This window comes from Ranitomeya variabilis, chromosome 2, assembly GCF_051348905.1.
Source record: "Ranitomeya variabilis isolate aRanVar5 chromosome 2, aRanVar5.hap1, whole genome shotgun sequence".
Lineage (NCBI taxonomy): Eukaryota > Metazoa > Chordata > Amphibia > Anura > Dendrobatidae > Ranitomeya > Ranitomeya variabilis.
Window position 1 is genome coordinate 636,579,299 of NC_135233.1, and position 27,961 is coordinate 636,607,259.

A 27,961-nucleotide genomic window follows, 5' to 3' on the forward strand; every position below is an offset into this window, starting at 1 on the left:
TGGGGAGGGTGGGTGAGTCATGCGGGACCGCGGGAGCCATGCATACAATAGGGGGAGTCATGCATACAATAGGGGGATTCATGGATACAACAGGGGGAGCCACACATAGCAGGACAGGACAGGAGAGCCACATACCAGGACAGTGACGGGAGGAGCCACGCATACCAGGACAGGGATGAGGGGACAATGCATACCCTGCTTATACTCGAGTCAATAAGCTTACCCAGTTTTCCATGGCAAAACTAGGTGCCTCGGCTTATACTCGGGTCGGCTTACACTCCATTATATATGATAACTAATAGCTTTTTTTCCCACTCAAAGGAGGATAATTTTTTTTAATGTGAAATTTAGTTTCTACCTCAATAATCAAAGGTAATATTTTTTATTTGTTTCAGTTAATTTTATATTATGAAATCTTTTTTTTTTTTAAACTCTTCTTATGTAAAGATTCACAGAATAAAGTTACAAACATATAATATCACAGTATATGGTCAGAATGATCCAGTCACCCTTTAAAATAACATGTAGGTAACATTACACTCTCAATAATAGAGTAAACAAATAAAAAAAAAAGTGAACAAACAATATAGAACATAGCATATTAGGATAATTTTCCATTGTGAAGCATTGCACACTCAATTAAATTAACAGGTTCTCTATCAAAATTCAGATCACATACCAGTTTGGGTCATAAAAAGTACATTCTTGCAGTTTACACACATCATCACCTTCCATATGTTGACAGGGACAACATCAGGGTTCATATCGTGAGATATATGAAGTCATGGCATTAGAGGATAGATGTGTTAAGGGTGAATGTAGAAAAGCTGCGGAGACACCATCACGTGTTTCTCAACGCAAGCAATGAATAGCCAGGTCTTTCACCGGGAAGGAACAACCACGGGAAGGGCAGCATCCAATAAAGGAAAACCACCTATGCCAAAACATGGTATCCATCCACAGACAGCTGTTTCGGGGTATTTGCCCCTCATCAGTGTGGAGTAGGAAACTGGCTATTAGGAGCAGTGCCTAGTGAAAAGACTATAAACATAAGGGTGAATGACCTCGGTGAGATCAAAACATCCAACACCGCGGAGACACCATCACGTGTTTCTCAACGCAGTGATCCAGAACACTGCCCCCATCCCTGATGGGAAATATGCAAATGCATGTAGAAAAGCCGTGGAGACACCATCACGTCTTTCTCAACGCAAGCAATGAATAGCCAGGTCTTTCATCGGGAAGGAACAACCACGGGAAGGGCAGCATCCAATAAAGGAAAACCACCTATGCCAAAACATGGTATCCATCCACAGACAGCTGTTTCAGGGTATTTGCCCCTCATCAGTGTGGAGTAGCATTTGCATATTTCCCATCAGGGATGGGGGCAGTGTTCTGGATCACTGCGTTGAGAAACACGTGATTGTGTCTCCGCAGTGTTGGATGTTTTGATCTCCCCGAGGTCATTCACCCTTGTGTTAAGGGTGAGTCACACAATCTCTCCCATATCTTATGGAATTTCTGAGGGCATCTTCTATTTCTATGTAATATATTCTCATATGGTATTATATCATTCACTAATTTTTTCCACTGATTAATAGTAGAAGGCTTCCCCCCATCCACCTTAGTGCTATTGCTTTCCTAGCAATAAATAGAACCTCCCAGAGAAATATTTTATCATAGTGCAACCACTGTTCTTCTACAATTTCCAAGATACATAACTCTGGACTACATTCATATGGTATCCCAATTATCCGCTCTAATGTACCGTATTTTTTGGCATATAAGACGCACCGTACTATAAGACGCACCCCAAATTTGGGGTGAAAAATGCAGAAAAAAAGATTTTTTTATAAGATGGGGGTCCGTCTTATTGTCCGAATTTAAGATCTCTTACCTGAGGGCAGGCAGTGGCAGAGCAGGGTCACAGGAGGCATGGTGGTGGCAGAGGTGAGGTGATGCTGAGGTGCGGTGGGCGGAACGGCGTGCACCTGAGCAGGGTCCCATCCTGCTTAGGTGGGCGACGCCATGGCCTGGTGTCCATGGGGAGGTTGCTGTGGCGGTGGCAGACGTGCGGTCACTTCCTCAGGTGGCAGCGGCCAGGGTCCCTTCCACATTTGAGGTGACGCCACAGCAGTAGTGAAGGAGAGCAGCAGAGCTGGGTGGTTTTCCTGGTGGCGGCGGGCTTACCGGCATTGTGGCGGCGACAGAGGTGCGGGCATGATGTGGCACGGTGAGCTGTATGGCGTGAGCAGGTCCCATCCATATTTGAGGTGAATCCGCGGCCCGGTATTGATGGAGAGCAGCAGAGCAGGGTGAGTTAAGGATTTTTCCGGTGGCGGCGGCCATCTTGCTGAGGCCGCGGGTGCGCAGATTCACTACTCTGCGTCCCAGGGCTTCAGGAAAATGGCCGCGGGAGGCCGCGCGTGCGCAGATGGAGATCGCGGCGGCCATTTTCCTGAAGCCGAGTTCGCAGATTGAGATCTCGGCTTCAGGAAAATGGCCGCCGCGATCTCCATCTGCGCACGCGCGGCCTCCCGCGGCCATTTTCCTGAAGCCCTGGGACGCAGAGTAGTGAATCTGCGCACGCGCGGCCTCAGCAAGATGGCCGCCGCCACCGGAAAATACCGTAACTCACCAGCGCTGCTGCTCTCCATCAATACCGGGCCGCGGATTCACCTCAAATATGGATGGGACCTGCTCACGCCATACAGCTCACCGTGCCACATCATGCCCGCACCTCTGTCGCCGCCACAATGCCGGTAAGCCTGCGTTCCGAATATAAGACGCACCCCCCATTTTCCTCACAATTTTTTTGGGGAAAAAGTGCGTCTTATATGCCAAAAAATACGGTAGTTATCAATTCGCTACAGTATCTTTGTATTATCCTACAACTCCAAATAAGATGCCAGAAGTCTGCCCTCGATTCCCCACACCTATGACATTCATCAGTTACCAGTCTGCCAAATCTATGTAGTCTACTCGGGGTCAGGTAAGATTAATGAAGGATATATAGTTGAATTAATTTATTATTTGCGTCTTATGTGCCTCTAGGGCATCATTCCACTGATCATCAGTGATAGAAGGAATTAATTGCTGCCATTTACTCTCAACAGCAAGTTGAGTAGAAGCAATCCTGGAGTTTAGTAGAAGGGTGTATAGGAGATTACGCCTGTGGGCTCTTGAGTTGTTAGCACTCCTATCAATTGATATCTGGATATTCGCATCCTAGGAAATGGAAACTGGTGCATTATGGCATGTCTCATTTGCAAATGTCTATAAAAATCCCTATAGCACAAATTTTGTATGAATTTGTTCAAATGATAATAAAATTTCATTTTCAAAAATCTGATTGTGTTATTACATATTGCTTCCAGAAAATTGGGTCCTGTAAGTTTTTGAGGTGTGGAAACTCGGGGATTTATTTTTTGAATTTTTTTCACATTTTCTAGTACAAGACATGGTAAAACCAATTGTGTCGTTCAAAAGTACAACTCGTCCCGCAAAAAATAAGCCCTCACATGGCCATATTGACAAAAAAAAAAAAAGTTATGGCTCTGGGAAGGAGGGGAGCGAAAAACAAAAACGCAAAAACGAAAAAGGGCTACATCTTAAAGGGGTTAAAGACCCTCTCTGTCAGAGGTACCATTGCATGCGGCACACTGTGAAAAAATCAAGAGAGCCCTCCCTAAGCTGATAATTGGGCAACTGCTGAGAAAGGGCGACAGCAGAGCCCAATGGTGCTTCAACTTGATGGTGGTCAAGTATAAGGACAAGAGGGTTGTCCTTATCTTGATCACCATACACCGTGCCAACAGCTCCCTTGTCCCTGTCTGAGATTCCACAACAGAAGTCCCAAAGCCAGATTGTATCTTGTATTATAAAAAGTACATGGGGGTGTAGATCTCTCAGATCAGGTCCTCCAAACCTCACAGTGCCTTGCGAAAAGCAAAAGTATGGTACAAAAAATTAGTTTGTACGAATTGCACTGTACAATGCTTTTGTTCTGTTCCGATCTGCAGGCAATAAAGGGGCCTTCCTTCAGGTTCAGGAGGTAGTCATCAAGGCCCTAATGTTTGGCACTCACGAAGGTGAGGGTCCCAGTACTTCTGAAAACTGATAGTTCCCTTATCGTCCCAGGTCAACATTTTTCAGCAGCGGTTCCCCAAACAACGAATAAGGGAAGAACAAAAAAAAAAAAAGGAGCTGAGTAGGCTCCAAGAGAGGAATTCGAAAAGACACAAATTACCATTGTGAAACCTGCCCTGAGAAACATGGCCTTTGCATTAAGGATTACTTGAAAGCTTACCACATGTCCACAAATTAATACAATTTGTCTTTACCCTGTTGACACAACACACATTTATAATCTGATGAACAATTTACACATACCACCACATTATACATTTATACACCAGTATAACCGAAAGCATTATAATCATTACTCTAACTATGTGTCTAGATAAATTCAGTGCGTACGGAAAGTACCGTTTAAATTTTTCACTCTTTGTTTCATTGTAGTCGTTTGGTAAGTTCAAAAAAGTTATTTTTTTTTCTCATTACTGTACACTCTGCACCCCATCTTGACTGAAAAAAACACAGAAATGTAGATATTTTTCCAACTTTATGGAAAAAAGAAAAACTGAAATATCACATGGTCATAAATATTCAGACCCTTTGCTCAGACACTCATATTTAAGTCACATGCCGTCCATTTCCTTGTGATCCTCCTTGAGATGGTTCTACTAATTTATTGGAGTCCAGCTGCGTTTAATTAAACTGATAGGACTTGATTTGGAAAGGCTCACACCTGTCTATATAAGACCTCACAGCTCACAGTGCATGTCAGACCAAATGAGAATCATGAGGTCAAAGGAACCGGCCAAGGAGCTCAGAGACAGAATTGTGGCAAGGCACAGATCTGGCCAAGGTTAGAAAAGAATTTATGCAGTACTCAGGGTTCCTAAGAGCACAGTGGCCTCCATAATCCTTAAATGGAAGAAGTTTGGGACCACCAGAAGTCTTCCTAGACTTTGCCATCCAGACAAACTGAGCAATCGTGGGAGAAGAGCCTTGGTGAGAGAGGTAAAGAAGAAACCCAAGATCTCTGTGGCTGAGCTCCAGAGATGCAGTAGGGAGAATGGGAGAAAGGTCCACAAAGTCAACAATCACTGCAGCCGTCCACCAGTTGGGCCTTTATGACAGAGTGGCCCAACAGAAGCGTCTCCTCAGTGCAAGACATGAAAGCCTGCATAGAGTTTGCTAAAAATAAAAAACACATGAATGACTCCCAGACTATGAGAGCTAAGATTCTCTGGTTTGATGAGACGAAGATAGACCTTTTTGGTGATATTCTAAGCAGTATGTGTGGAGAAAACCAGGCACTGCTCATCACCTGCCCAATACAATCCCAACAGTCAAATGTGGTGGCAGCATCATGCTATGGAGGTGTTTTTCAGCTGCAGGGACAGGACAACTGGTTGCCATTGAAGGAAATATGAATGTGGCCAAGTACAGAGATATCCTAGATGAAAAACTCTTCCAGAGTGCTCTTGACCTTAGACTTGACGAAAGGTTCATCTTCCAACAAGACAATGACCTTAATAACACAGCTAAAATAGCAAAGGAGTGGCTTCAGAACAACTATGTGACCATTCTTGACTGACCTAGCCAAAGCCATGACTTAAACCCAATTGAGCATCTCTGGAGAGACCTGAAAATGGCTGTCCACCAACATTCACCATCCATCCTGAAGGAACTGGAGAGGATCTGCAAGGAAGAATGGCAGAGGATCCCCAAATCCAGGTGTGAAATACTTGTTGCATCATTCCCAAGAAGACTCATGGGTGTACTAGCTCAAAATGGTGCTTCAGCTCAATACTGAGCAAAAGGCTTGAATACTTATGACCATGTGATACTTCTTTTTTCTTTTTTAATAAATCTGCAAAAATTTCTACATTTCTGTTTTTTTTTTTCAGTCAAGATGGGGTGCAGAGTGTACATTAATTAGAAAAAAAAATGAACTTTTTTGAATTTACCAAATGGCTGCAATGAAACAGAGGGAAAAATGTAAAGGGGTCTGAATATGTTCCGTACCCACTGTGTGTGTATGTATATATGCCTATACAGTGGAAACCCCCCAATTCTAACTCCAACCCTAACCCCAACACACCCCTAACCCTAATCCCAACCCTAACCACACCCCTAACCCCAACACACTCCTAACCCTAACATACCCCTAATCCTAACCATAACCCTAATCCCAACCCCAATACACCCCTAACCCCAACACAACCCTAACCCTAATTACAACCATAACCCTGACACACCCCTAACCCAACCGTAAACTTAATCCAAACCTTAACCCCAACTCTCGCCTCAACCTTAACCCTAACTTTAGCCCCAACCCTAACTTTAGCCCCAACCCTAACTTTAACCCTAACTTTAGCCCCAACGTAACCCTAACCCTATTGGGAAAATGGATATAAATACACTTTTTTTATTTTATTTTTTTTCCCCTAACTAAGGTGGTGATAAAGGGGGGGGTTTGATTTACTATTTTTATAGCTGGTTTTTATGTTTGGCAGCTGTCACACACTAAAAGACGCTTTTTATTGCAAAAAATAGTTTTTGCGTTACCATATTTTGAGAGCTATAATTTTACCATATTTTGGTCCACAAAGTCATGTGAGGTCTTCTTTTTTGTGGGACGAGTTGACGGTTTTATTGGTACCATTTTCGGGCACACAACATTTTTTGATCGTTTTTTATTCTGATTTTTGTTAGGCAGAATGAAAAAAAGCCAGCAATTCATGAATTTCTTTTGGGGGGGCATTTATACCGTTCCGCATTTGGTAAAATTGATAAAGCAGTTTTATTTTTTGGGTTAGTACGATTACAGCGATACCACATTTATATTATTTTTTTATGTTTTGGCGCTTTTATGCAATAAAAACTTTTATAATTTTTTTGCATCGCTTTATTCTGAGGGCTATAACTTTTTTTTCGCTAATGACTCTGCATGGCGGCTTGTTTTTTGCGGGACAAGATTACATTTTCAGCGGTGCCATGTTTATTTATATCCGTCTTTTTGATCGCGTGTTATTCTACTTTTTGTGTTTTTTTTTTCATAAAGAAATGTATTTATTGGAACAATTTTTTCTTTATTTAGGAATTTAAAAAAAAATATTTTTACACAGTGGAATTTTTTTTAATTTTTTTACTTTGTTACATTGTCCCAGGGTGGGACATCACTATGTACTGTCAGATCGCTGATCTGACACTTTGCACTGCACTGTGTCAGATCAGTGATCTGACAGGCTGTGCAGGAGGCTTGTGGGCACCTGCTCTCAGCAGAGCTCACAAGCCACCTCCCTGCAGGACCCGGAAGGACCCCCGTGGCCATCTTGGATCCGGGGCCTGCAGGGAGGAGACCCTCGGAACAACGCGATCACATCACGTTGTTCTGTGGTCTCAGGGAAGCATGCAGGGAGCCCCCTCCTTGCGCGATGCTTCCCTATGCCACCAGATCATGTTTGATTACAGTGTTTCGGGGGTTAAAGTGTCGGGAGCAGTCCGTGACCGCTCCTGCAGCATAGTGCCTGATGTCAGCTGTGATAATCAGCTGACACCCGGTCGCGATCGGCCGCCCTCCCCCCGTTAGCGCGGCTGATCGCGTATGACGTACTATCCAGTCGATGGTCATACGGGATAGTAAGTCAGATGTCAGAAAGGGGTTAAATTTAGCCCTTTCAGAGATCATTTAATCTTCAACTTGCTTACCTGTTCACAATAGCAGTAATTTTGACCGGGGTGCCCAAATGTTTACATGCCACGGTAGGTGTTATTTCTTTTCACTTCCTTGTTTTTATTCAGAATTTTATGCTTGTATATTTATTACAGAGCTTAACATGTCGAGAAGAACTTAGGACTCTTATTATGTCTCTTTTACCTTTGGTTTGGAAGATTCCTGTGGAAGAAGAAGAGGCAAGAGGTAAACTTGAAGCGTAATTTTGTGAATGCTTATACAATGAGTTAATAATTAGGGATGAGTGAGCACTAAAATGCTCTGGTGCTCGTTGCTCGAAGCGAGTAATTCCTAATACTCGCATGCTTGTTTTGAGTAACGACTGTAATGGCAGTCAGTCTGAAAGTCAAGCTTATTTTGCGGCAGACCCTACAAAGAGGTCTGAGGGGCAATGAAAATGTTGGAATTGATGGGAAAAGTTTTAAATGGAAGGAGAACAGCATGGGGAAAACGCCTGGAAGCATGACTCCCAGATCGCTGTTGAGAACAATGGTTTTTCTCCACTTTAAGGAGTGACAATAAAACCTTCCAACCCCACGAGAAATTTTGTTTTACAGGAAAAAAATGTTAAACACTTTTCCTGTATAATGACTTGTATTTTTAAGGCAAAATTTAAAAACTATGAAAAAAAACATAATTTTAAGTAAACAAAAAATGTTTATATATACCGTATATACTCGAGTATAAGCCGAGGCACCTAAATTTGCTTTGGAAAAATTGTTGACTTGAGTATAAGCTGGGTATGCATTGTCCCCTCATCCCTATCCTGGTATGCATGGCTCCCCAACCCTGTCCTTGTATTCATGGTTCCCCGTCCCTGTATGCATGGCTGCTTTTCCCCGTCCTTCCATAGCTCTCCATTCATGGCCTTGTATGCATGGCTCTCCGTCCCTGTATGCATGGCTCCTTATCACCGTCATTGTGTGCCTGGCTCCTTATCCCCTATCCCTGTATGCATGGTTCCTATAAAACAAAACCTCTTACCTTCCCTGCATACACTCGCTGCATCTCCTTCTGGCGCCAGCAGCTCTCCCTGCCAAGCGATCACATGTCACTGCTCTTTAAGGTAATGAATATTCACTCCACGCCTATGGGAGTGGAGAGACTTGAATATTCATTACCTTAATGAGCAGGGAACACATGTCGCTCCTCCGGAAGAGCTGCTGGCATCGGCCGGAACGAGATGCAGCGAGGGCGCGCAGGGAAGGTATGTAGGATGTGTGCTGTGCTGGAAGCCGGCGGCTGTGGCTGTATCTGCTTGCTGCAAGAGAAATGAATATTCACTGCCAGCGCAGTGCCAGCACTTCCCCGCTGTTTTTCTGGGACAATGACTCGTGTATAAACTGAGGGAGCATTTTCAGAACAAAAAACTGTGCTGAAAAACTCGGCTTATACACAAGTATATACGGTATATAAAAAAAATAGGACATTTCAGTTTAATTTATGAAGGAAGCAAGAAATGCCAAAAATAAAGAACTTCGATTATCCCGTATTAGACATAAAGGAGGGACTTATACACATTCTGTTCAAATTGTCATGTATTGGTACTCCTAGACTCATAAAGTCTATGCACTTTTGAGTGTTATATGTGAAGAAGCATGCAAAATTTTCAGTCGCCATTTTCTACTGTTACATACAACCAGAATGTGACAGAAAGCACTTAATATTGGATGGATGAGTAATCTAATCCTGAACTATTTTTTTACTCTTTTTGTATGTTTTACATAGCACCATAATACAACAAAAACCGTGTTAAACTGAATGGATGAGTCACTTAATCCATAACAACATTTTGAACAAAAATATTTTGAAAGTATAGTTGATGTACTTAAACAGTCATATAGGCTTTGCAGAAAGTCCAAAGCCAGACAAATAAATATGATTAGGGTCATCCATAGACCCCAGAAAGGCAAAAACTGGCGTGCCTCATTAAAATATTGACTATTACAAACAGTTTATGAGCTCTTGGCCTCAGGTGGTGTGGAAAAGAGTGGGCTAATCCAGGCTTTCTTTATTCTTAAGGGCGCGAGCCTGGCTGCATTCCCCTTTAACAGGCGAAAGCATCGGTCTGTTATGACCCCTCCGGCGGCACTAAAAACCCGCTCAGACAAGATGGTAGCGGCAGAACAGCACAACATTTCCAAGAGATAGAGGGATAGCTCATGCCAGTTGTCAAGCTTTGAGACCGAATAGTCGAAAGTCGCAGCGGAGTTAGGGCGTACACTAGTATGGTTGTCTAAAAATGTTTTACTTCCTTGCCTAAAATACCCGGTCATCAGGCACTGGGCGCTGGACTGGTGTCGTGAAATTCACCCACGTCTTTTACAGTGTACCCCTGTCTGCTGTGTATCACCCTGTCCTCTCCTCCTTGATTGGGCAAGGAAGCTTGCCCCCTGCTGCTAGCGCAGTCTGCTGGGAGTTTTTTCAACATATTTTTCACAATGGCCTTCTGGTATAGCACCATTTTAGAAGACCTCTACAGCTCAGGAAGAACAGATGCAAAGTTCTCCTCATAGTGTGGGTCTAGCAGGGTGATCAATCGGTACTCTTTTTTTTTTTTGTCAAGATGAATGTAATGCGACGTTCACGGGAAAGGCTTCGGTACCTAAAAATCAGCCATGTGATTGCCCTAATCACATGGCAGTGACGTCATCGCAGGTCCTACAGCTATTTGCTGTGCAGCAGATCCATCCTGGTGTTCTGTGGATGTCTTTTGTTCTCTGGTATCAGCCATTACATCAGACGGCCAGAGCTTACTGCGTCTGCGCAGGACACCAGTACACAGCGCAGGCGCCGGTTTTGAAAAGATAACAGCGCTGAGGGGGCGGCGCCGAAAGCGCAGGAAGATGTGAGTGACGGCAGAGGAGCTGGCCAAGCTGGGGAGTGAGGACCCGCCTACGTGGCTAGAGACAGGAATTGTGGCTAAGTATAAAAACGTTTTATTTGGGGTATGCTTGAACCTAAAACTAAAAGAGCAACCTTGTTAGAATGCAGCAGTACTGCTGCACAAGGTGGCTCTTTTAGTTTATAACGGCTGGAAGGGGGTGACAGTGGTCCTTTAACAACAACAAAACTTGTCCCAAATTCGCCATTCCCCACCATCATGTTCTTTGGCCGTGGCTGCTCTATGTTTTGGCATTCTTAAACAGCATGTTGTCTTGTCGTTTTTAGAGCATGCAGGTTGAGAGGCCACAGTCAAGAAATATATTGATAAAGAGCACCTCGAGTGTCCTAGTGTGAGATCAATAGTCTCCTGGGAATCAAAATGGTGGGAGGAAGAAGGATCAGGTTGAGGATTGAGTGATCCAGACTTTAGGCTGGTGAGACTGGACCATGTGGACGACTGTGTTGTGTTGACAAGCCTGCTGAAAGCATTATCTGCTATCCAACCAACCACCTGTTTACAATGCTGTGTTCAATGCAAAGTGAGACAGGAACCTACAGTTAGGTCCATATATATTTGGACAGAGACAACCTTTTTCTAATTTTGGTTATAGACATTACCACAATGAATTTTAAACAAAACAATTCAGATGCAGTTGAAGTTCAGACTTTCAGCTTTCATTTGAGGGTATCCACATTACAATTGGATGAAGGGTTTAGGAGCTTCCGCTCCTTAACATGTGCCACCCTGTTTTTAAATGGACCAAAAGTAATTGGACAATTGACTCCAAGGCTATTTCATGGACAGTTGTGGGCAATCCCTTCATTATGTCATTCTGAATTAAGCAGATAAAAGGCCTGGAGTTGATTTGAGGTGTGGTGCTTGCATTTGGAAGGTTTTGCTGTGAAGTAAACATGCGGTCAAAGGAGCTCTCCATGCAGGTGAAACAAGCCATCCGTAAGCTGCGAAAACAGAAAAAAACCCATCTGAAAAATTGCTACAATATTAGGAGTGGCAAAATCTACAGTTTGGTACATCCTGAGAAAGAAAGAAAGCACTGGTGAACTCATCAATGCAAAAAGACCTGGGTGCCCACGGAAGACAACAGCGGTGGATGATCGCAGAATAATCTCCATGGTGAAGAGAAACCTCTTCACAACAGCCAACCAAGTGAACAGCACTCTCCAGGAGGTCGGCGTATCAATATCCAAATCTACCATAAAGAGAAGACTGCATGAAAGTAAATACAGAGGGTTTATTGCACGGTGCAAGCCACTCATAAGCATCAAGAATAAAAAGGCTATACTGGACTTTGCTAAAAAACATCTAAAAAAGCCAGCACAGTTCTGGAAGAACATTCTTTGGACAGATGAAACCAAGATCAACCTCTACCAGAATGATGGAAAGAGAAAAGTATGGCGAAGGCGTGGTACAGCTCATGATCCAAAGCATACCACATCATCTGTAAAACACGGCGGAGGCATTGTGATGGCTTGGGCATGCATGGCTGCCAGTGGCACTGGGTCACTAGTGTTTATTGATGATGTGACACAGGACAGAAGCAGCCGAATGAATTCTGAGGTATTCAGAGCCATACTGTGTGCTCAGATCCAGCCAAATGCAGCCAAACTGGTTGGTTGTCGTTTCATACTACAGATGGACAATGACCCAAAACATAAAGCCAAAGCAACTCAGGAGTTTATTAAAGCAAAGAAGTGGAATATTCTTGAATGGCCAAGTCAGTCACCTGATCTGAACCCAATTGAGCATGCATTTCACTTGTTATAGACTAAACTTAAGACAGAAAGGCCCATAAACAAACAGCAACTGAAAACCACTGCAGTGAAGGCCTGGCAGAGCATCAAAAAGGAGGAAACACAGCGTCTGGTGATGTCCATGAGTTCAAGACTTCAGGCAGTCATTGCCAACAAAGGATTTTCAACCAAGTACTAGAAATGAACATTTTATTTACAATTATTTAATCTGTCCAATTACTTTTGGTCCCTTTAAAAACAGGGTGGCACATATTAAGGAGCTGAAACTCCTAAACCCTTCATCCAATTTTAATGTGGATACCCTCAAATGAAAGCTGAAAGTCTGAACTTCAACTGCATCTGAATCGTTTTGTTTAAAATTTATTGTGGTAATGTCTAGAACCAAAATTAGAATAATGTTGTCTCTGTCCAAATATATATGGACCTAACTGTATATGTCGTTGGATGGGCATGTCTCTTGTGCTCCAGCAACAGGCGTAGTCGCACCTGTCCCACATCCAAGGCATCTCCGTGTTCCATCATCAGCACTTCCACTTCCTCCTCTCTTAACGCACACCTTAAGCATTTTGTAATTGCTAGGTCTCTTGAAACCAAGTTTATTTTTAAAAAAAGAAAGAAAAAAATTGGTCACCTGCAGCAATCAAAGCGGTTTTTGTGAGTTTACTCCACCGTAATGTAATACAAACAATGCAAAAGTGTATGCTTTTTCTCAGTTTTAGAGATCACAGAAATGTTCATAGACCACGTAATGCTGTCTGTCTGAGAAATTGAAGCCTACAAAATTTTTCAAAGCTTTTGTTCTCTTTTAGACCTCACAGAAATATTCACAGACAAAGAAACACTGTATGTCTGAGAAATAGAGACCTACAAATTTAGAAAAAATAATTTTTTAAAAGTGTTTAGGTTATATGCGCACATTGCAGATTTGCTTGTGGAAATTTCTGCGCGGATTCTGCATTTCTTGGCAGAAAACCGTTTAAATTCCGTGCTTTTTTGTGAGATTTCATGCGTTTCTTTAGCACATTTACAAGAATTTGTATGTGGCTTTGTTTGTGGATTTGTTAGCTCAATAAGGATATGTTAAGCCCCTACTCCCCTGAGCTTTCTTCGATTTTTTGTTTTTTGCTCCCCTTCTTCCCAGAGCCATAACATTTTTATTTTTCTGTCAATATGGCCATGTGAGGGCTTGTTTTTTGCGGGACAAGTTGTACTTGTGAACGACATCATTGGTTTTACCATGTTCTGTACTAGAAAACGGGAAAAAAATTCCAAGTGCGGTGAAACTGCAAAAAAAGTGCAATCCCACACTTGTTTTTTGTTAGGTTCACTAAATGCTAAAGCTGACCTGCCATTGTGATTCTCCAGGTCATTACGAGTTCATAGACACCAAGTATGTCTAGGTTTCTTTTTTATCTACTGTAAGTGGTGAAAAAAAATTCAAAACTTTGCTAGAAACAAAAAAAGATGCACAATTGTCCGATACTCGTAACGTCTCCATTTTTCATGATCGCGGGTTGGGTGAGGGCTTATTTTTTGTGTGTCGAGCTGACGTTTTTAATGATACCATTTTGGTGCAGATACAATCTTTTGATTGCCTGTTATTGCATTTTAATGCAATGTCGCGGTGACACACAAAAAAACATAATTCTGGCGTTTTTACTTTTTTTTCTCGCTTATCCGTTTAGCGACCAGGTTAATCCTTTTTTTATTGATAGATCGGGTGATTCTGAACATGGCGATATCAAATATGTATGTGTTTGATTTTATTTTTGATTTATTTTGAATGGGGCGAAAGGGGGGTGATTTGAACTTTTTTTTTTTTAACTTTTGGCATGCTTCAATAGACTCCATAGGAGACTAGAAGTTGCCACAACCCGATTGGCTCTGCTACATAGAGGCGATGTTCAGATCGCCTCTATATAGCAGATTTACTCACCGACCACTGGTTGGTGCTCACAGCAAGCCGGCACTGACCATATACAGTACAGACCAAAAGTTTGGACACACCTTCTCATTTAAAGATTTTTCTGTATTTTCATGACTATGAAAATTGTACATTCACACTGAAGGCATCAAAACTATGAATTAACACATGTGGAATTATATACTTAACCAAAAAGTGTGAAACAACTGAAAATATGTCTTATATTCTAGGTTCTTTAAAGTAGCCACCTTTTGCTTTGATGACTGCTTTGCACACTCTTGGCATTCTCTTGATGAGCTTCAAGAGGTAGTCACTGGGAATGGTCTTCCAACAATCTTGAAGGAGTTCCCAGAGATGCTTAGTAGTGATGAGCGAATATACTCGTTACTCGAAATTTCTCGAGCATGCTCGGGTGTCGTCCGAGTATTTTTTAGTGCTCGGAGATTTAGTTTTTCTTGCAGCAGCTGAATGATTTACATCTGTTAGCCAGCATAAGTACTTGTGGGGGTTGCCTGGTTGACATAAGACATATTTTCCAGTTGTTTCAAGACATAATTCCAGTTGTTTCACACTTTTTTGTTAACTATATAGTTCCACATGTGTTAACTCATAGTTTTGATGCCTTCAGTGTGAATTTACAATTTTCATAGTCCTGAAAATGCAGAAAAATCTTTAAATGAGAAGGTGTGTCCAAACTTTTGGTCTGTACTGTATGTCTCCAGGAGACTTCCGGTCGTCATGCCAACACACAGGTGACCCGCGATCACGTGACGGGGGTCGCTGGTGTGCGTATTTCCAGCACGATTGTTGGAAGCGCGATTTAAATGCCGCTGTCAGAATTTGACAGCGGCATTTAACTGGTTAATAGCCGCGGGTGGATCGTGATTCCACCTGCGGCCATTGCGGGCATATGTCAGCTGTTCCTTCTCCTGTGACACTCTCTCCCTCCCTTGGCTAAATGCAGATTATATGTCATGCAAAGGATTAGCCCTTATAAAGGCTGTTAGTAGGGTGGCTCAGCTTCAGCACTAGTATCAACAATAGTGGGCTCTGATTCGTTATACTGTGCACACACGAGCCTGAGCACAGAGCTTTGCAATGGCGTCAGTGTCTCGAGCAGCTGGCGCCTGTTTTTTTTATAACTTCTGATGATGTCACATGGCCAGACAATCACAGCAATGCCGCAGCCAAGATGGCTGCAGGATTACAGTGACTCACAGGAAATCCCTGTATGCTTTCTGGCTGCTTAACAGGCACCAAAGATGTGGGGCGGGGATTCGAGTTTGAACTCGAGCACCGCCCATTGCTTGCCGAGTAACGAGCACATGCAAACATCATGATACTCGAATAATAAGAGTATCATCGAGCATATTTGCTCATCTCTATTAATAATGTATCTTACTTTTTTCTAATTCTGTTTCTGATGGAAAGGCTGCAGTATAAATTTAGTGAGAAATCATTGCTTTGAAAGGCACATTTTTTGCACAACTCATAGTTCTGCAAAACTTTTACGTCTTTTGATGTTTTCTTCCATATCTAAAAAAATGAACTGAGCTGGGGCAAGGGTGTGGCAGTGGAATAGCTGTGCAGGATGGCGGTGTGACGGGTCATGACGCCACGCTCTTTTAGTTTGTGGCCAGCTATGTTGTTCCCTATGACAGAAAACTTGCTCCAGTCAGTGATTTCCTGTAAATGGATGCACCTGCTGTAGCTGCAATGGCCGGTGCCAGCACTGCCTCTTGCTGTTTAATCCTGTTTCATACATCAGTGTGTCCGGTACGTGTGGCGACTGATTTTACACGTACTGGAGATGCTTAAACACGTAGACCCATACAAGTGAATGGGTCTGTACACGTGTCAGTGTGTTTCCATGGACCGTGTGTCCGTGGGCAAGGCACTCTTATATGTCTGTTTTTTAACAGTAGCACGGGCTGCAAGCTGCCCAGAACACGTGCAGACTGATGACACATACATGACATCTGTGTGTCATCATTGTAACACGTATTGGCGCCTGAGAATCGGCAGTACCGTTTGCGCTGTTCCCCGGCGCCGGGTGGTGAAGACCACTCGCATCACTGTCTTCGGCTTGTGTTGTGATCAGCACTATCGGGAGAATGTTGAGAGTTGTTTTCAACTGATAACTGCGTGAGCAGACGGCGGCTGATGAGAGTATTCATCAGTCACCGCCTGCTCTCGCTCCTATTAATTGAGTACAACTCTCAACATTCTCCCCTGCTAGCTCTGATCGCAGAACGAGCAGGCGTCAATGATATAAGCTGCCTTCAGCACCCGGTGCTGGGTAACAGCGCGAGCTGTACCGCTGATTCCCAGGTGGCAGTACATGTGGTACTGATGCGGCACGCGGTTGCCGCACGTATGCCACAAGTATTAAACACATGGACACTTATATCTACTGTTCTGGTTTTTCCAGTACCGGAAATATCAGGATGTGTGAAAGAGCCCTAATGCTGCTATCAATTGTGATTTCCGTATTTAGAAAGTTGAGAGAGGATGGGGGCTCCCTTTCACACCAGCAGCACCTCTGAAAATATTGTGGGGAGCCAATGTTAGTCATGGCAAGTAAGGGCCAAATATGGTAACCTATTTTAAAAGTATTTTTGGTAAAATCATAAAAATGTAGAGAAAAAATACAACTCCTGCCCAAGGCAGGAGAAAAGAGCGCAGGCGCCGGCTCATTTCAAAACAGCGATGAGGAGGCGGCGCCAAGAGGATTTGAGTGACGGCTGTGTGGCGTCTGCAGCAGGGGGGGAAAGGCCTGCCTCCTTGTCTGAAGAGAGGTATTTGGGACAAATTGCAAAACGGATTATTTCGGCAGTTACATCACCAATAACTAAAAGAGACACCTTGTCAGAATGCAGCATTACTGCTGCACAAGGTGGCTCTTTTAGTTTCAAACGCCTGTGGGGGGGGTGACAGGTTCCCTTTAAACATCTTGGCTAAAGCTAAATTTTTGCAGAAGAAAAACACATTTTATTTTCAAAGCCCAATATTATTAAGTTTGTTCTATGACCTTTGGGGTTCAAGTTGCTCACTTTTGATTACCGGTAATTGCTCGACCAGTGCAAATTAAAAAATGGGGTCACTTGTGAGTTTTTGCGGCTTTGGTCCATTGTTGGCACTGCAAACGCAGAATAGCTACGCAGCCTGTTGCAGCAAAACCTGTTGCAGCAAAAATTCCACTGCAGAAGTCAGTTGGTACTCCATCCCTTCTGAGCTACTGCAGGGGAGAGAGCAGGAACCAGACTACAACAATCTCTTCCCAACACTGGGAGGTCACGGACATCTCCTGGTGCCCATTTTCATTCTTTCTGTGATGTTATATTAACAGATCAGTTTGTTCTCTTTCGCTTTACTCTCTCTCCTGGGCATCAATGTTGATCTCATATTGACATGCAACCAGCTCCCCGCATTCTTCCAGCAGTGAGCAGGCTGTCAATCAACATGACATCATTATTGACAGCCTTTTGGCCGAGCCAGAAGAGAAGTGACTGCTTTGTTGACCTAACATAACAGGAAGCCGGGGAATCACCGCTAAAAGTGGTCATTAACCGCCCTGAGCTAGAAGAGATTGTCACATGGCAGATCATTTAGGTAATTGGCAACAACCTGCCGGTAAGTGGTCAAATAACATTTCCTGATATATAACACATTTTAAACTAAGCAGAAGTCACAGACCTCAGCACTTGGAGCTGTGCCAATCGCAACCAAGCAGGCTAATCTAAAATAAAAATTTCCAGGCAGTCATCCCCTTGTATGTACAGTCTTAGTCAATTTAAGCCTTTTCATGTGCTAATTTTAGTTTTACATTTATTTTTCAGTGTTTAACCCATTTCCTAATGGAATGGAAACATTTGCTACCAGTGAAATGTTACAGATATCTCAGAAAAGGATAGATACTGAAGGAACATCCTACGCAGACTCTTCCTATAGCGCTAACACTTTGCTGCAAAGTAAGGCAAAGCATCAGCCCAAAAGCTTATGTCCTCATTCATTGAAGGATAACCAAAAATCACTGTCTTCATCGGACTCTGAGACTACGTTACAAAAACAATCGATATCTTTGATTAAGCAGAGAAAGAAAACAACACACACATATATTAGAGATCCTAATATAGCTGACAAAAGTTCACAACAGCAGAAGGAACTGAATCAAGATTTGGGAACTGCGTTCTCAATCTCAACAGAAATGAATCAGATGGAAGAAACCTCCTGGATATCCGATAAGGAAGCTTCACCCTTTAGTCTTTGTCAGATCTTGTTGTCCTTGCTTGAAAAAGTTTGCAAGGTTGATATGCAGAGTCATAGTTCTGTAATTTCTGTCTGCATCGTTCCAGGAATCACCGAATTCATATCGGAAGTCAGCGAATGTAATGCTCCTGGAAAGGGAACGCTAATAAAAGGGTGGACTGAGGAACCAGTGGCTTTAGTTCAAAGAATGCTGCTACATACAGTATTAAGTCTTCTCTCTTTAGACGTTATTGAGAAGGATGTGATGCCTGACAATCTTAGAAATAATCTTATTGGCTTGTTAAAGACATCTTTGAAGCTAAAATATTACTCGGATAAAAAGCAAAACTCCCACCAACAACTATTACAAGATACTGTGGATTGCATCAGCTGTGAACATCAAGCTTTTTTTATTGCAGATCTCCTGGAAGGTGTTTTTCAGATTTTTCTCTCATGTCTTAAATATGCAGCTCCCAATCCTCTCTATTTTAGTCAATGTATAGAGCTTTTACATGACTTTATACAATATAGTGGCTTTGTTCTTTTTGAAAATTCAATCATTCAGATGGAATCTTTAAGTTTACGTTCTGAAGAGCTGCATTCACAATCTTCTGACCGTGTGTCGATTCTTATTAGCATCGTTTTAAAAATAGTCAGCCTAATCAAAAAGGTGAAATCTGAACAACTCCATCAAACAATGTGCACACGAAAAAGACATCGGAGATGCGAGTTTTCGCACTTTATGCACCACCACAGAGACCTATCAGGTCTTCCCATTTCACTGTTCAAGAATGATAACCTTGATGAAAGTATGTGTGGGGAAAGCTGTCATCCTGAGAGGAGATGTTGCATAGCCGTGTGTTCACATCACTGTTTGCGTTTACTTCAGAGAGTGGCAGAAACCACTACTTTCTTGCAGATTCTCCTAGGAATTGAGAATGCTGGGATTTGTTGTTGCATGGATCCTTTAACCGTTGTCACTCCTCTTCTTCATGCTTTTAAAGTGCCAACCTTAGAAAATCTGCAGCCCCATATACTAAGTATTCTTGCAAATTTTCTACTGAATCAGTTGGGTGGAGGCAAAACAGCCAATGTTCTCAAACAAGCAACTTGTAACATGTGCGTGATGGACAATGATCAGTTTACAGAGAAATACAATCCATTTCGAGAGAAAGCCGACTTATCCTCTGCATCAAGTTTGTACAATGTGCCGTACAGATTACAAGGAGTTTTACCATGCGGGGGATCTGAGGATATGATGTGGAAATGGGATTCTTTAGAAACGTACCAGGAACTTGTATTTGGCAATGACTTGCAACTAAGCTTGCTTATTTCTAGCCACATTTGCATCTTAATTCAAGAAGGTAATGCAGTCATTCAGAGAAAATTATATACTCTTATTGTCAATGGAGTTCTGCAGAGAGGGGTGGAAATGGCTCATCACTGCCAACAGTTTGGCATTTCTACATTTTATGGCGATCCTGGTAATGATCAGAAATCATGTTTCCTGGAAATGCTTAAAGTTTATTTAAAAAGTTTACCGGAATTGCTTAAATCCAGGTTAGTAGTCATCTGTATTTGTTTTTACTATGGTTTTTTTGCAAGATCTTCATTTCTGGCAATAATTTCTTTGCACCTCACGATGTATGTATAATTTGTATGCTATGCTAATTTAAACTAAAAAGAAGGTAAAGGGGTTGTCCGCTAATTATCCTTGAGTGCTGCACAAAAGTGAATTAAAAGAGTTAAAAGAATTCTGTACGGAAATCATGGAATGCCAGTGCACCTTAACTCTCACTCTGAGTCCTCCACGGTTCCTGACTTGCCTACAGCTATTCATGAGAGGCAGAATTATAGTATTTTTTTTTTCGGCTCAGATGGACCAGCATCCACCTAATCTTACTTAGCTGAGTACTCAAGGGAAAGTACTGTATTTTTCGGATTAGAAGATGCTCCGGATTATAAGATGCACCCCAAATTTTGAGACGAAAAATAGGAATTCTTTTTTTTTTATAAAATGGTGATGCGTCTTATAATCCACGTGTCTTATTGCTTACCGGGGGTGGTGGCTGTGGTGAATTGGGGTCCCAGGGTCGCTGCTGGAGGAGGCAGGAGTGAGGTGATGCTGCAGGCTGGGATGAGGGGGTGCTCCGATGTGCAGCGCGCCGCTGCTGGTGTTTGGTGCTGCTGCGGGGGTGCCTGGATCTGCGGGGGTGCCCGGTGGTGTTGCAGGGTTGTTCAGTGCTGCTGTGGGTGTCTCCGGTGCTGTGGGGGCTCTGCTGACATTTTGTGAGAGGCCAGAGCCCCTGCAGTTCCATGGTTTCCTGTGTGGTGGACTCCGGGAAAATGGCCGGGGGGGTGGCACATACCAGATGGAGATGTCAGCACCAAGATCTCGGGAGATGAGATGCACCCCCGCAGCGCCGGACACCCACAGCAGCACCGCTGCTCACCCTCAGCACCACTGGACACCCTCTCATTCCAGCCCTGCAGCCTGCAGCAATGGTGCTGGTAAGGTATATCCGCATAATAGGACGCACCCCCATTTTCCCCAAAAATTTTTGGGGAAAAAAAGTGCGTCTTATGATCCGAAAAATACGGTAATCTGGGGTTGACCAATATTGGAAACTCATTTTAATAAATTTTACTGTGAAGATGGATAACAAACATAGAATTTAATGACCAAACAATATTGAAGAGCAGATATTTTAGATGATATGCATATTTTATATATATTTTTTTTACAGTTGTATTAATTAAATGGATGTTATGAGAAAATGACCTATTAGATTTTTATCAGATATTTGTTTCTTTTAATAAAAAACAAAACAAAATTAGTAATCCTGCCATTTTCACAGTGGCCACTAATGCTTTTAGCGATTTCAGCAAAGGTTCCTTATCGGTAGAGGCAGTGTTACAATGATGGGTAACAGCACTGGTAACAAAGAATTCACCATTCACAATAGTCAACGTGAGAGCGGACTCTGCTTCTTCTTCCTATACCATGACGCTTACACAGACTTTTTCTTTAAAACAAAAGATAGGGTCAGAGTCTTTTCATTGTGGCCAATGCCCTGGTGTTGTTTCCTGAAATAACCGAAATTCAGAGCCAAAATTCTTAGCCCCAGTGGCCAGTGTGAAAATTAGAATATTTATATTTTAGTTTTATTACAGATTGTCATAAAAAATATTGCAAAAAAATGCACTTGATGAGTAACTGTTGTTTTAATTTAATAAATTAATAGTACACATGAAGATATGCAACTTTGTAATGTATCTTATCAGAGAAATACCTCCCCTTTATCCGACAGGACTGATTATTCATTCTCAAAATTCTCTATTCTGAGAAATCAAATCTGTGTTCAGTGAAAACAGACTTTCCCATAAATGAAATAGTAGATGGCATCTGCAACTGATATGATTCTATGTAGACAGGAGGGGATGGGGGAGGAGCTCTACCTCTAGCGCCTCCCTCCTCCTCCCCTGCATATAGAATATTATCAGTAGCAGCCGCCACCTCCTATCTCAGTAACGGGAAATTCAAAACATGAGAGAAAATATCCAGCACCATTCAACTTGTATACCTCTTTGTTAGAAGTGGAATTGATTGCAGCTTGCCAGCAGCAGGATCGATGGGTGCTACACCCAAAAGAGTAGTCTTCAAAGAAATGTGAGGATGAAAAGGTGGCACACTATCAAGTAAAAAACCTGGACCCGTTGAAGTGTTAGACGCAAAATGGCCGTTGTCCTCTGTGACCCGCTTTCCCGCATCCATGTTTTAATCTGCTTGAGCAAAAACGTTTTTTTTCTTTACGGGACCGAGAGTGCCTTTTGTTTCCTGCATTTCTTTTCAGTTATGGGAAATGTCTTCACTTCTTCACTGAATAAAGATTTTACCTAGAATTGATGATTTTGAAAACGAGTGATCAATCCTGTCGGAAAAAGAAGCGGATTGCTCGGATAAGATATATTACAAAGTTCTCTTATTTTCATGTTTACTGCTGATTTATGAAATACAAATTTAAATGATGGTTACTCTTTGACATTAGAACCTGATTTCAACAAATAGTTAATTTTCTACTGATACATTTTATTTCTATAGTGTCAAAATATTTCACATCACTTTGCAATTCATAGGTGACATGTAAAAACAAAATAAGACATTATAGAGTAACATGTAAATCAACAGATGCCAAGAGGAGTGAGCCTTTAAGCTTACGCTCTAAGAAAATAGTGGTGACACAAAGGGTAAAAAATTGCATATAGTGTATGGGTCTAGCCATCAATATAATAGGGGCATTGAAATAACGCTGTTTCACCCGGTCATCAGCTGGTATCTATGTAAGTACAGATACAAAGCGCTATTGAGTGCATGGAGAGAGTGGAAACAGATTATAGGAGGGACCAGATTCTGAAGAAAAGTTAAGAAGGGAGAAAAAAGGAATTGTCACGAGGATACCATGACGGAGCAGAGACAGAAGACCGCAGCGGTTGCTCCTACTGCGGCGCTGAGAAGAAGCACGTCTCCGTCTTATTAAACATATTTATTTATTCCGGCAGAACAGGGGTTAATCGGCTATGTTGGAAATCCCTGTTCTCAGCTGTGCTTGGTTAGCCACTCCTTTTCGCTATATAATCTGGGCTCTATTACTAACTAATCTTCATCAGAGTTCACTTTTAGTGCATGGCTAAAGGAGGGAGACAAGTTGGTATGAGAAGGAGAGCTAGAGGAGTTATAAGCGACTGTTTGGTTTGTAAGCTTGATAATTCCTTATCATTCCCTATTTTGGTTTCTTCCCCTTCCTACACACCCCGGTGGATTCCTCTGTATATGTGAATGAATATTTTGTGTGTGTGGAATTTTCAGTTACCCCTTGTCTTTGATGCCCTGTTTGTTGTGTTGGTATACTGAGGTGCGCAGTAGCACCCCCTTTCCCCTGGGTGGGGGACGTTAACAGACCGAGGGCTAACATAGGAGTTAAGTCAAGGGTGGAGGCTCTGTCGTCTTCGCCATCTGAAGTATCCCAGGGAACAGGGCGAGCTAGGGCACACCTTAGTATTAGGGTCAGGAAAGGAGCCCCTGGTCCCGGGTCACCCAACAGCTGTGTCCTGACAGGAATAGTTAATTTTGGATGTGACCTAACGAAATGTGCACACTAATTTGGTGCACACTAAAAAGCTGTGGATACAGGGAATTAATCAAATTATTTGGGGTAATGCATTCCAGAGAACTGGTGAAGCTAGAGGGAAGTCTTTGAGACTGGAGTGGGAGGTTCAACTAAAAAGGATAATTCCCTTTAAGACGTTCCTATGCTTTAAAAAATACAGAATAGTAAATACAGTTGTGTGGAAAAAGTTTGCCCCCTTCCTGATTTGCTATTCTTTTGCATGTTTGTCACACTGAAATGTTTCAGATCACGAAACAAAATTAAATATTATACAAAGATAACAAAAGTAAACTGAAAACTAGGTTTTTAAATTAAGGTTTTTATTATTAAGGGAAAATAACTCAAACCTACAGGGCCCCAAATCTATGCCTCCAACAACAAAATTGGTGGGGCGGTGGCATAAAGCCACGGTTCCTCTAATTCATTAGTATGTGGAAGTAAGATTTGTGGTGAAGTATATGTACTCTTTCAAATGTGGCAGATTCAATAAGATCCATGCACCTCTTAATAAGGAGCATCTGACTCCAGCAAGCACCTTCATCAAAACTGATAATAAAAAATGTCGCTCTTGATGACCGAGATCCATAATGTTCACTACACCTTTTACAGTAATGCTTTGGGGAGTATAGTTTACAAAACTAGGATCATTTCCTGCCTGGTACCCAACTAGTAGTGTATGCGAGAGAAATTGCATAACAAATTGTAGGTAATTTAACTCTTCTCTCTTGGGGAAAATAAATATAGCTGTTCTGTTTAGCCTCAGAGGTTTGTTTGAGAATGTTAAAGATCAAACTGAATCATGAAAACCAAGAAACACGCCAGACAGGTCAAAGACACAACTAAACCAGCCAACAACTAAACCAGTCTTCTCAAGGACAGGAGTACCCGTAAAAATAGCAGACCCCCATAAGTTGAGATTTAGGCCATGTGGCAGATGCTCATGCTGCAGACGTACATCTTTTGGAAAGTCGGTCCAAACCATGTTCACTGATTCAAGTGGCACTAAGCAATTTCTTATTAAAAACAGCATAACCTGTGAAACAATAGGAGTAATCTATTTATTGCAGTGTCCTTGTAACAAAATATACGTGGGCCGAACTAAAAGGCCCTTAAAGGTCAGAATAAAAGAGCACATAGACAACATCCAGAAGGGTTTCAAAGGCCACCCCCTTATCCCACCATTTTCTGGAAAAACATAATAAATCATGCGCAGGTGTCCTTTTTTGTGGAATCCAAACAGTCCAGCAAAACCCTAGGGGTGGGGATTTTCTAAAAGCAATGTCCAGGGTTGAATCCAAATGGATTTTTATGCTTGACAGCCTGGTCCCCAAAGGACTCGATCATGAAATTGAGTTATACGCTTTTTAATGTTAATAAATCTTAAATTTTTAGTCAGGTCATGGATACCCGGCGTTGGGATCCCGTCTAGAACCTAATAGTTTTAACCTTATTACATTACATTTATGGCAGGATTTGCCTTTTATTAAAATCCGTAGGTTTTTATTACTACATTTGTTGCATTATCGGATCAGGTTTAAGTAACCTGATCTTTTAAACTCAGATTTATTCTCATTTATTTTAATTTATTATATTAATAAAATTGTTTAGTTTTAACTAATTTATATTCCCTTATTATCCTCTTTATGCACATCTGATTCAGTTCAGGGGCATTGAACTTTGTATTTTATACACTTTATTACAAACACCACATAGCTCATCAGATTACGCAGCGCTCAATTTATGCACGCCCCTTATCCTTAATCTCCACACAGCTCTATGCGCTCCATTCAGGCTTTTTTCTCTTGTACCAAGCATGCTGCATTCATACCAATTTACCATCTAATAGTCCCACTAATTGGATATTTAGGCTAGTCTCTTCTGAAGGCTCCAATCTAGGCCTTTTCGCAATTAAGTGCACTAATCAAGCTGCAGTCAAATCAATTCACCGCTCATTAGCCTCACTATCTAGGCTTGTAGGCAGTTTTTTCTGAAGGAGGCGGGCGGACAACCGCTATATAAGGGGAGGGCTCCATGGGGAACTCCAGCCCTGACGAAGAAGGATCGCATCCTTCGAAACGCGTTGGATTGGTTTATCCTCTTACTCGCCCGCCCACTAGCCGTGTGACGTCACAGCATCCGCCACGCCCCTTCCACATTCCGCCTTCGCTTCAGCGTTGCTTCCGGCCGGGGCACGCTAGAAGTTAGCGGTTCCTGCCTACTCCCGGCGTTTATCCGCCAGAGCTACTTTGCGCTTATTCAAGCACTACCTCCATCCCCCGATCTTATGATGTTGCAACACCGAGCCGGTCACCCAGCATTGGGAGGATTCACGCATAGAAGTCAGCCTTATTCCAGGATCCAGTAAGTGTACGGGCACTTATTTAAAGCCGTTTTTTACATACAGTATGCATTGCCCTCACGCCTAAACTCAGAGTGCAATTGTGGTAACAAACAATAGCACAGGTGATCCATTATTGTTTCGCTAGGTTATAAAAATTGGCACAAATTCTGAACAGCTCATGGAGCATTGTTCAATCCATTATATAAAAAAGGAAAAAGTATGGTGTAACTGAAAACCTACCAAGACATGTAAACCTATACTGACATCTCAAGCAAGGGGAGCACTAAGACCAGGGTCACACTTGTGTGTGCAATGTGTGAAACTAGCGCATCAATACCCGACACTCGGGAGCAGAGCATTCAGCTGCATAGAAATACATGCATCTTAACGCTCCGGTCTCGAGTGTCAGTGGCAGTGCCGGGTATTGATTTGAGAGACTCGCGTCTGTTTCTTGCATTGCACATGCAAGTGTGACCCCCGTGTGACAGCATAATTGAAGCAGCCAAGAGGCCCATGGTCACTCTGGAGGATCTCCGGAGCTCAGGTAGGACAATCTTTCCACGGGATATGGATAGATACTGTATATATAGTGGTAAGAAGAAAACCATTTTATAACCAAGCCATAAGAAGTTCTGTTTGCAGTTTTCTGAAAGCCATGTAAGTGACACAGCTAGCATGTGGAAGAAGGAGCTCTTGTCAGATGAGACCAAAGTGGAACTTTTTAGGGTAAATACAAAACGCTGTGTGTGACAGAAAATTAACACTGCACATCAACCTGAAAACTCCATCCTCATCATCAAACATGGTGGTAGCATCATGTTTTGGGGATGCTTTTCTTCAGCATGGATTGATAAGCTCATCATAATTGATGCGAAGATGGAAGGAGCTAAATACAGGGTATTCCTGCAGAAAAAAAAAACTGTTGAGGCTGCAAAAGACTTGTGACTGAGTTTTAGGTTCATCTTCCTGCAGAAGAATGACCCTAAACATACTGACAGATCTACAATGGAATGGTGTAGATCAAAAGCATATTCATGTGTTTGATAGACCCGTCAAAGTCTAGACCTAAATCCCATTGAGAATATGTGGCAATCTCACTTGGCTATAGTTAGTTTGCAAAGAAGATTTACCGTATTTTTCTGACCATAAGATGCACTTTTTTCCTCCAAATTTGGGAGGAAAGTGTGGGTGCGTCTTATGGTAGGGATGTAGCATGTGGGGAGGGGGGCAGCAGTGAGTGGGATCGCAATGATATCCCACTTCAGGAGGCAGAAAAATGTCCCCACTGCCGGGAATCAGCTGCTGGGGAAAGCACGTGGTCCCGATGATTAAGTGCAGTGAATATTCATTAGCTACTCCCCGCCCACCTATCAGCTGAGTCGGGAGCAGCAAATGAATACTGCACTTAAGCAGGGACACACATGGATTCCTCAGCGCTGATTCCTGCAGCAGCTGGGGAGATCCATGTGTCCGGGGGAGGAGGAGGCAGCAGCAGCAGGGTCTGGGGGAGAGGAGATAGCTGTGTACCTTCCTGGGCTGGAGCTGAGTGCTGTGCAGGAGGACCTGTGATGATGTCAGAAGTGGGCGGGCTGGAGCATCACATGTCAGCACAGAGCCCTCCCTCTTCTTGACATCATCACAGGTCCTTCAGACTCCAACACTAGAATCTGCAGGCTTCCATTACCTGTGCTGTGGAAAGGCAACAAGAGGGAGGGCTCTGTGTGTGCAGTCATGGGATGCTTTCACCTCACCACAGCTGGCTGACTGCCACAATTAAGAGGTTAGTCTTTCCAAAACACAATAAAGCACTCTGC

At 42.6% G+C, this 27,961-nt stretch overlaps 1 protein-coding gene across 1 annotated transcript in view; it reads left to right on the forward strand.

Annotated features, from left to right (window-relative positions):
• LYST (lysosomal trafficking regulator) overlaps positions 1 to 27,961 on the forward strand; it is a 591,077-nt gene that overhangs the window by 28,519 nt on the left and 534,597 nt on the right. The window contains exons 3-4 of the mRNA XM_077289098.1: positions 7,903 to 7,993; positions 18,230 to 20,198. Of these exons, the coding sequence (XP_077145213.1) occupies positions 7,903 to 7,993; positions 18,230 to 20,198 (2,060 nt within the window). The remainder of the gene's footprint in view (positions 1 to 7,902; positions 7,994 to 18,229; positions 20,199 to 27,961) is intronic.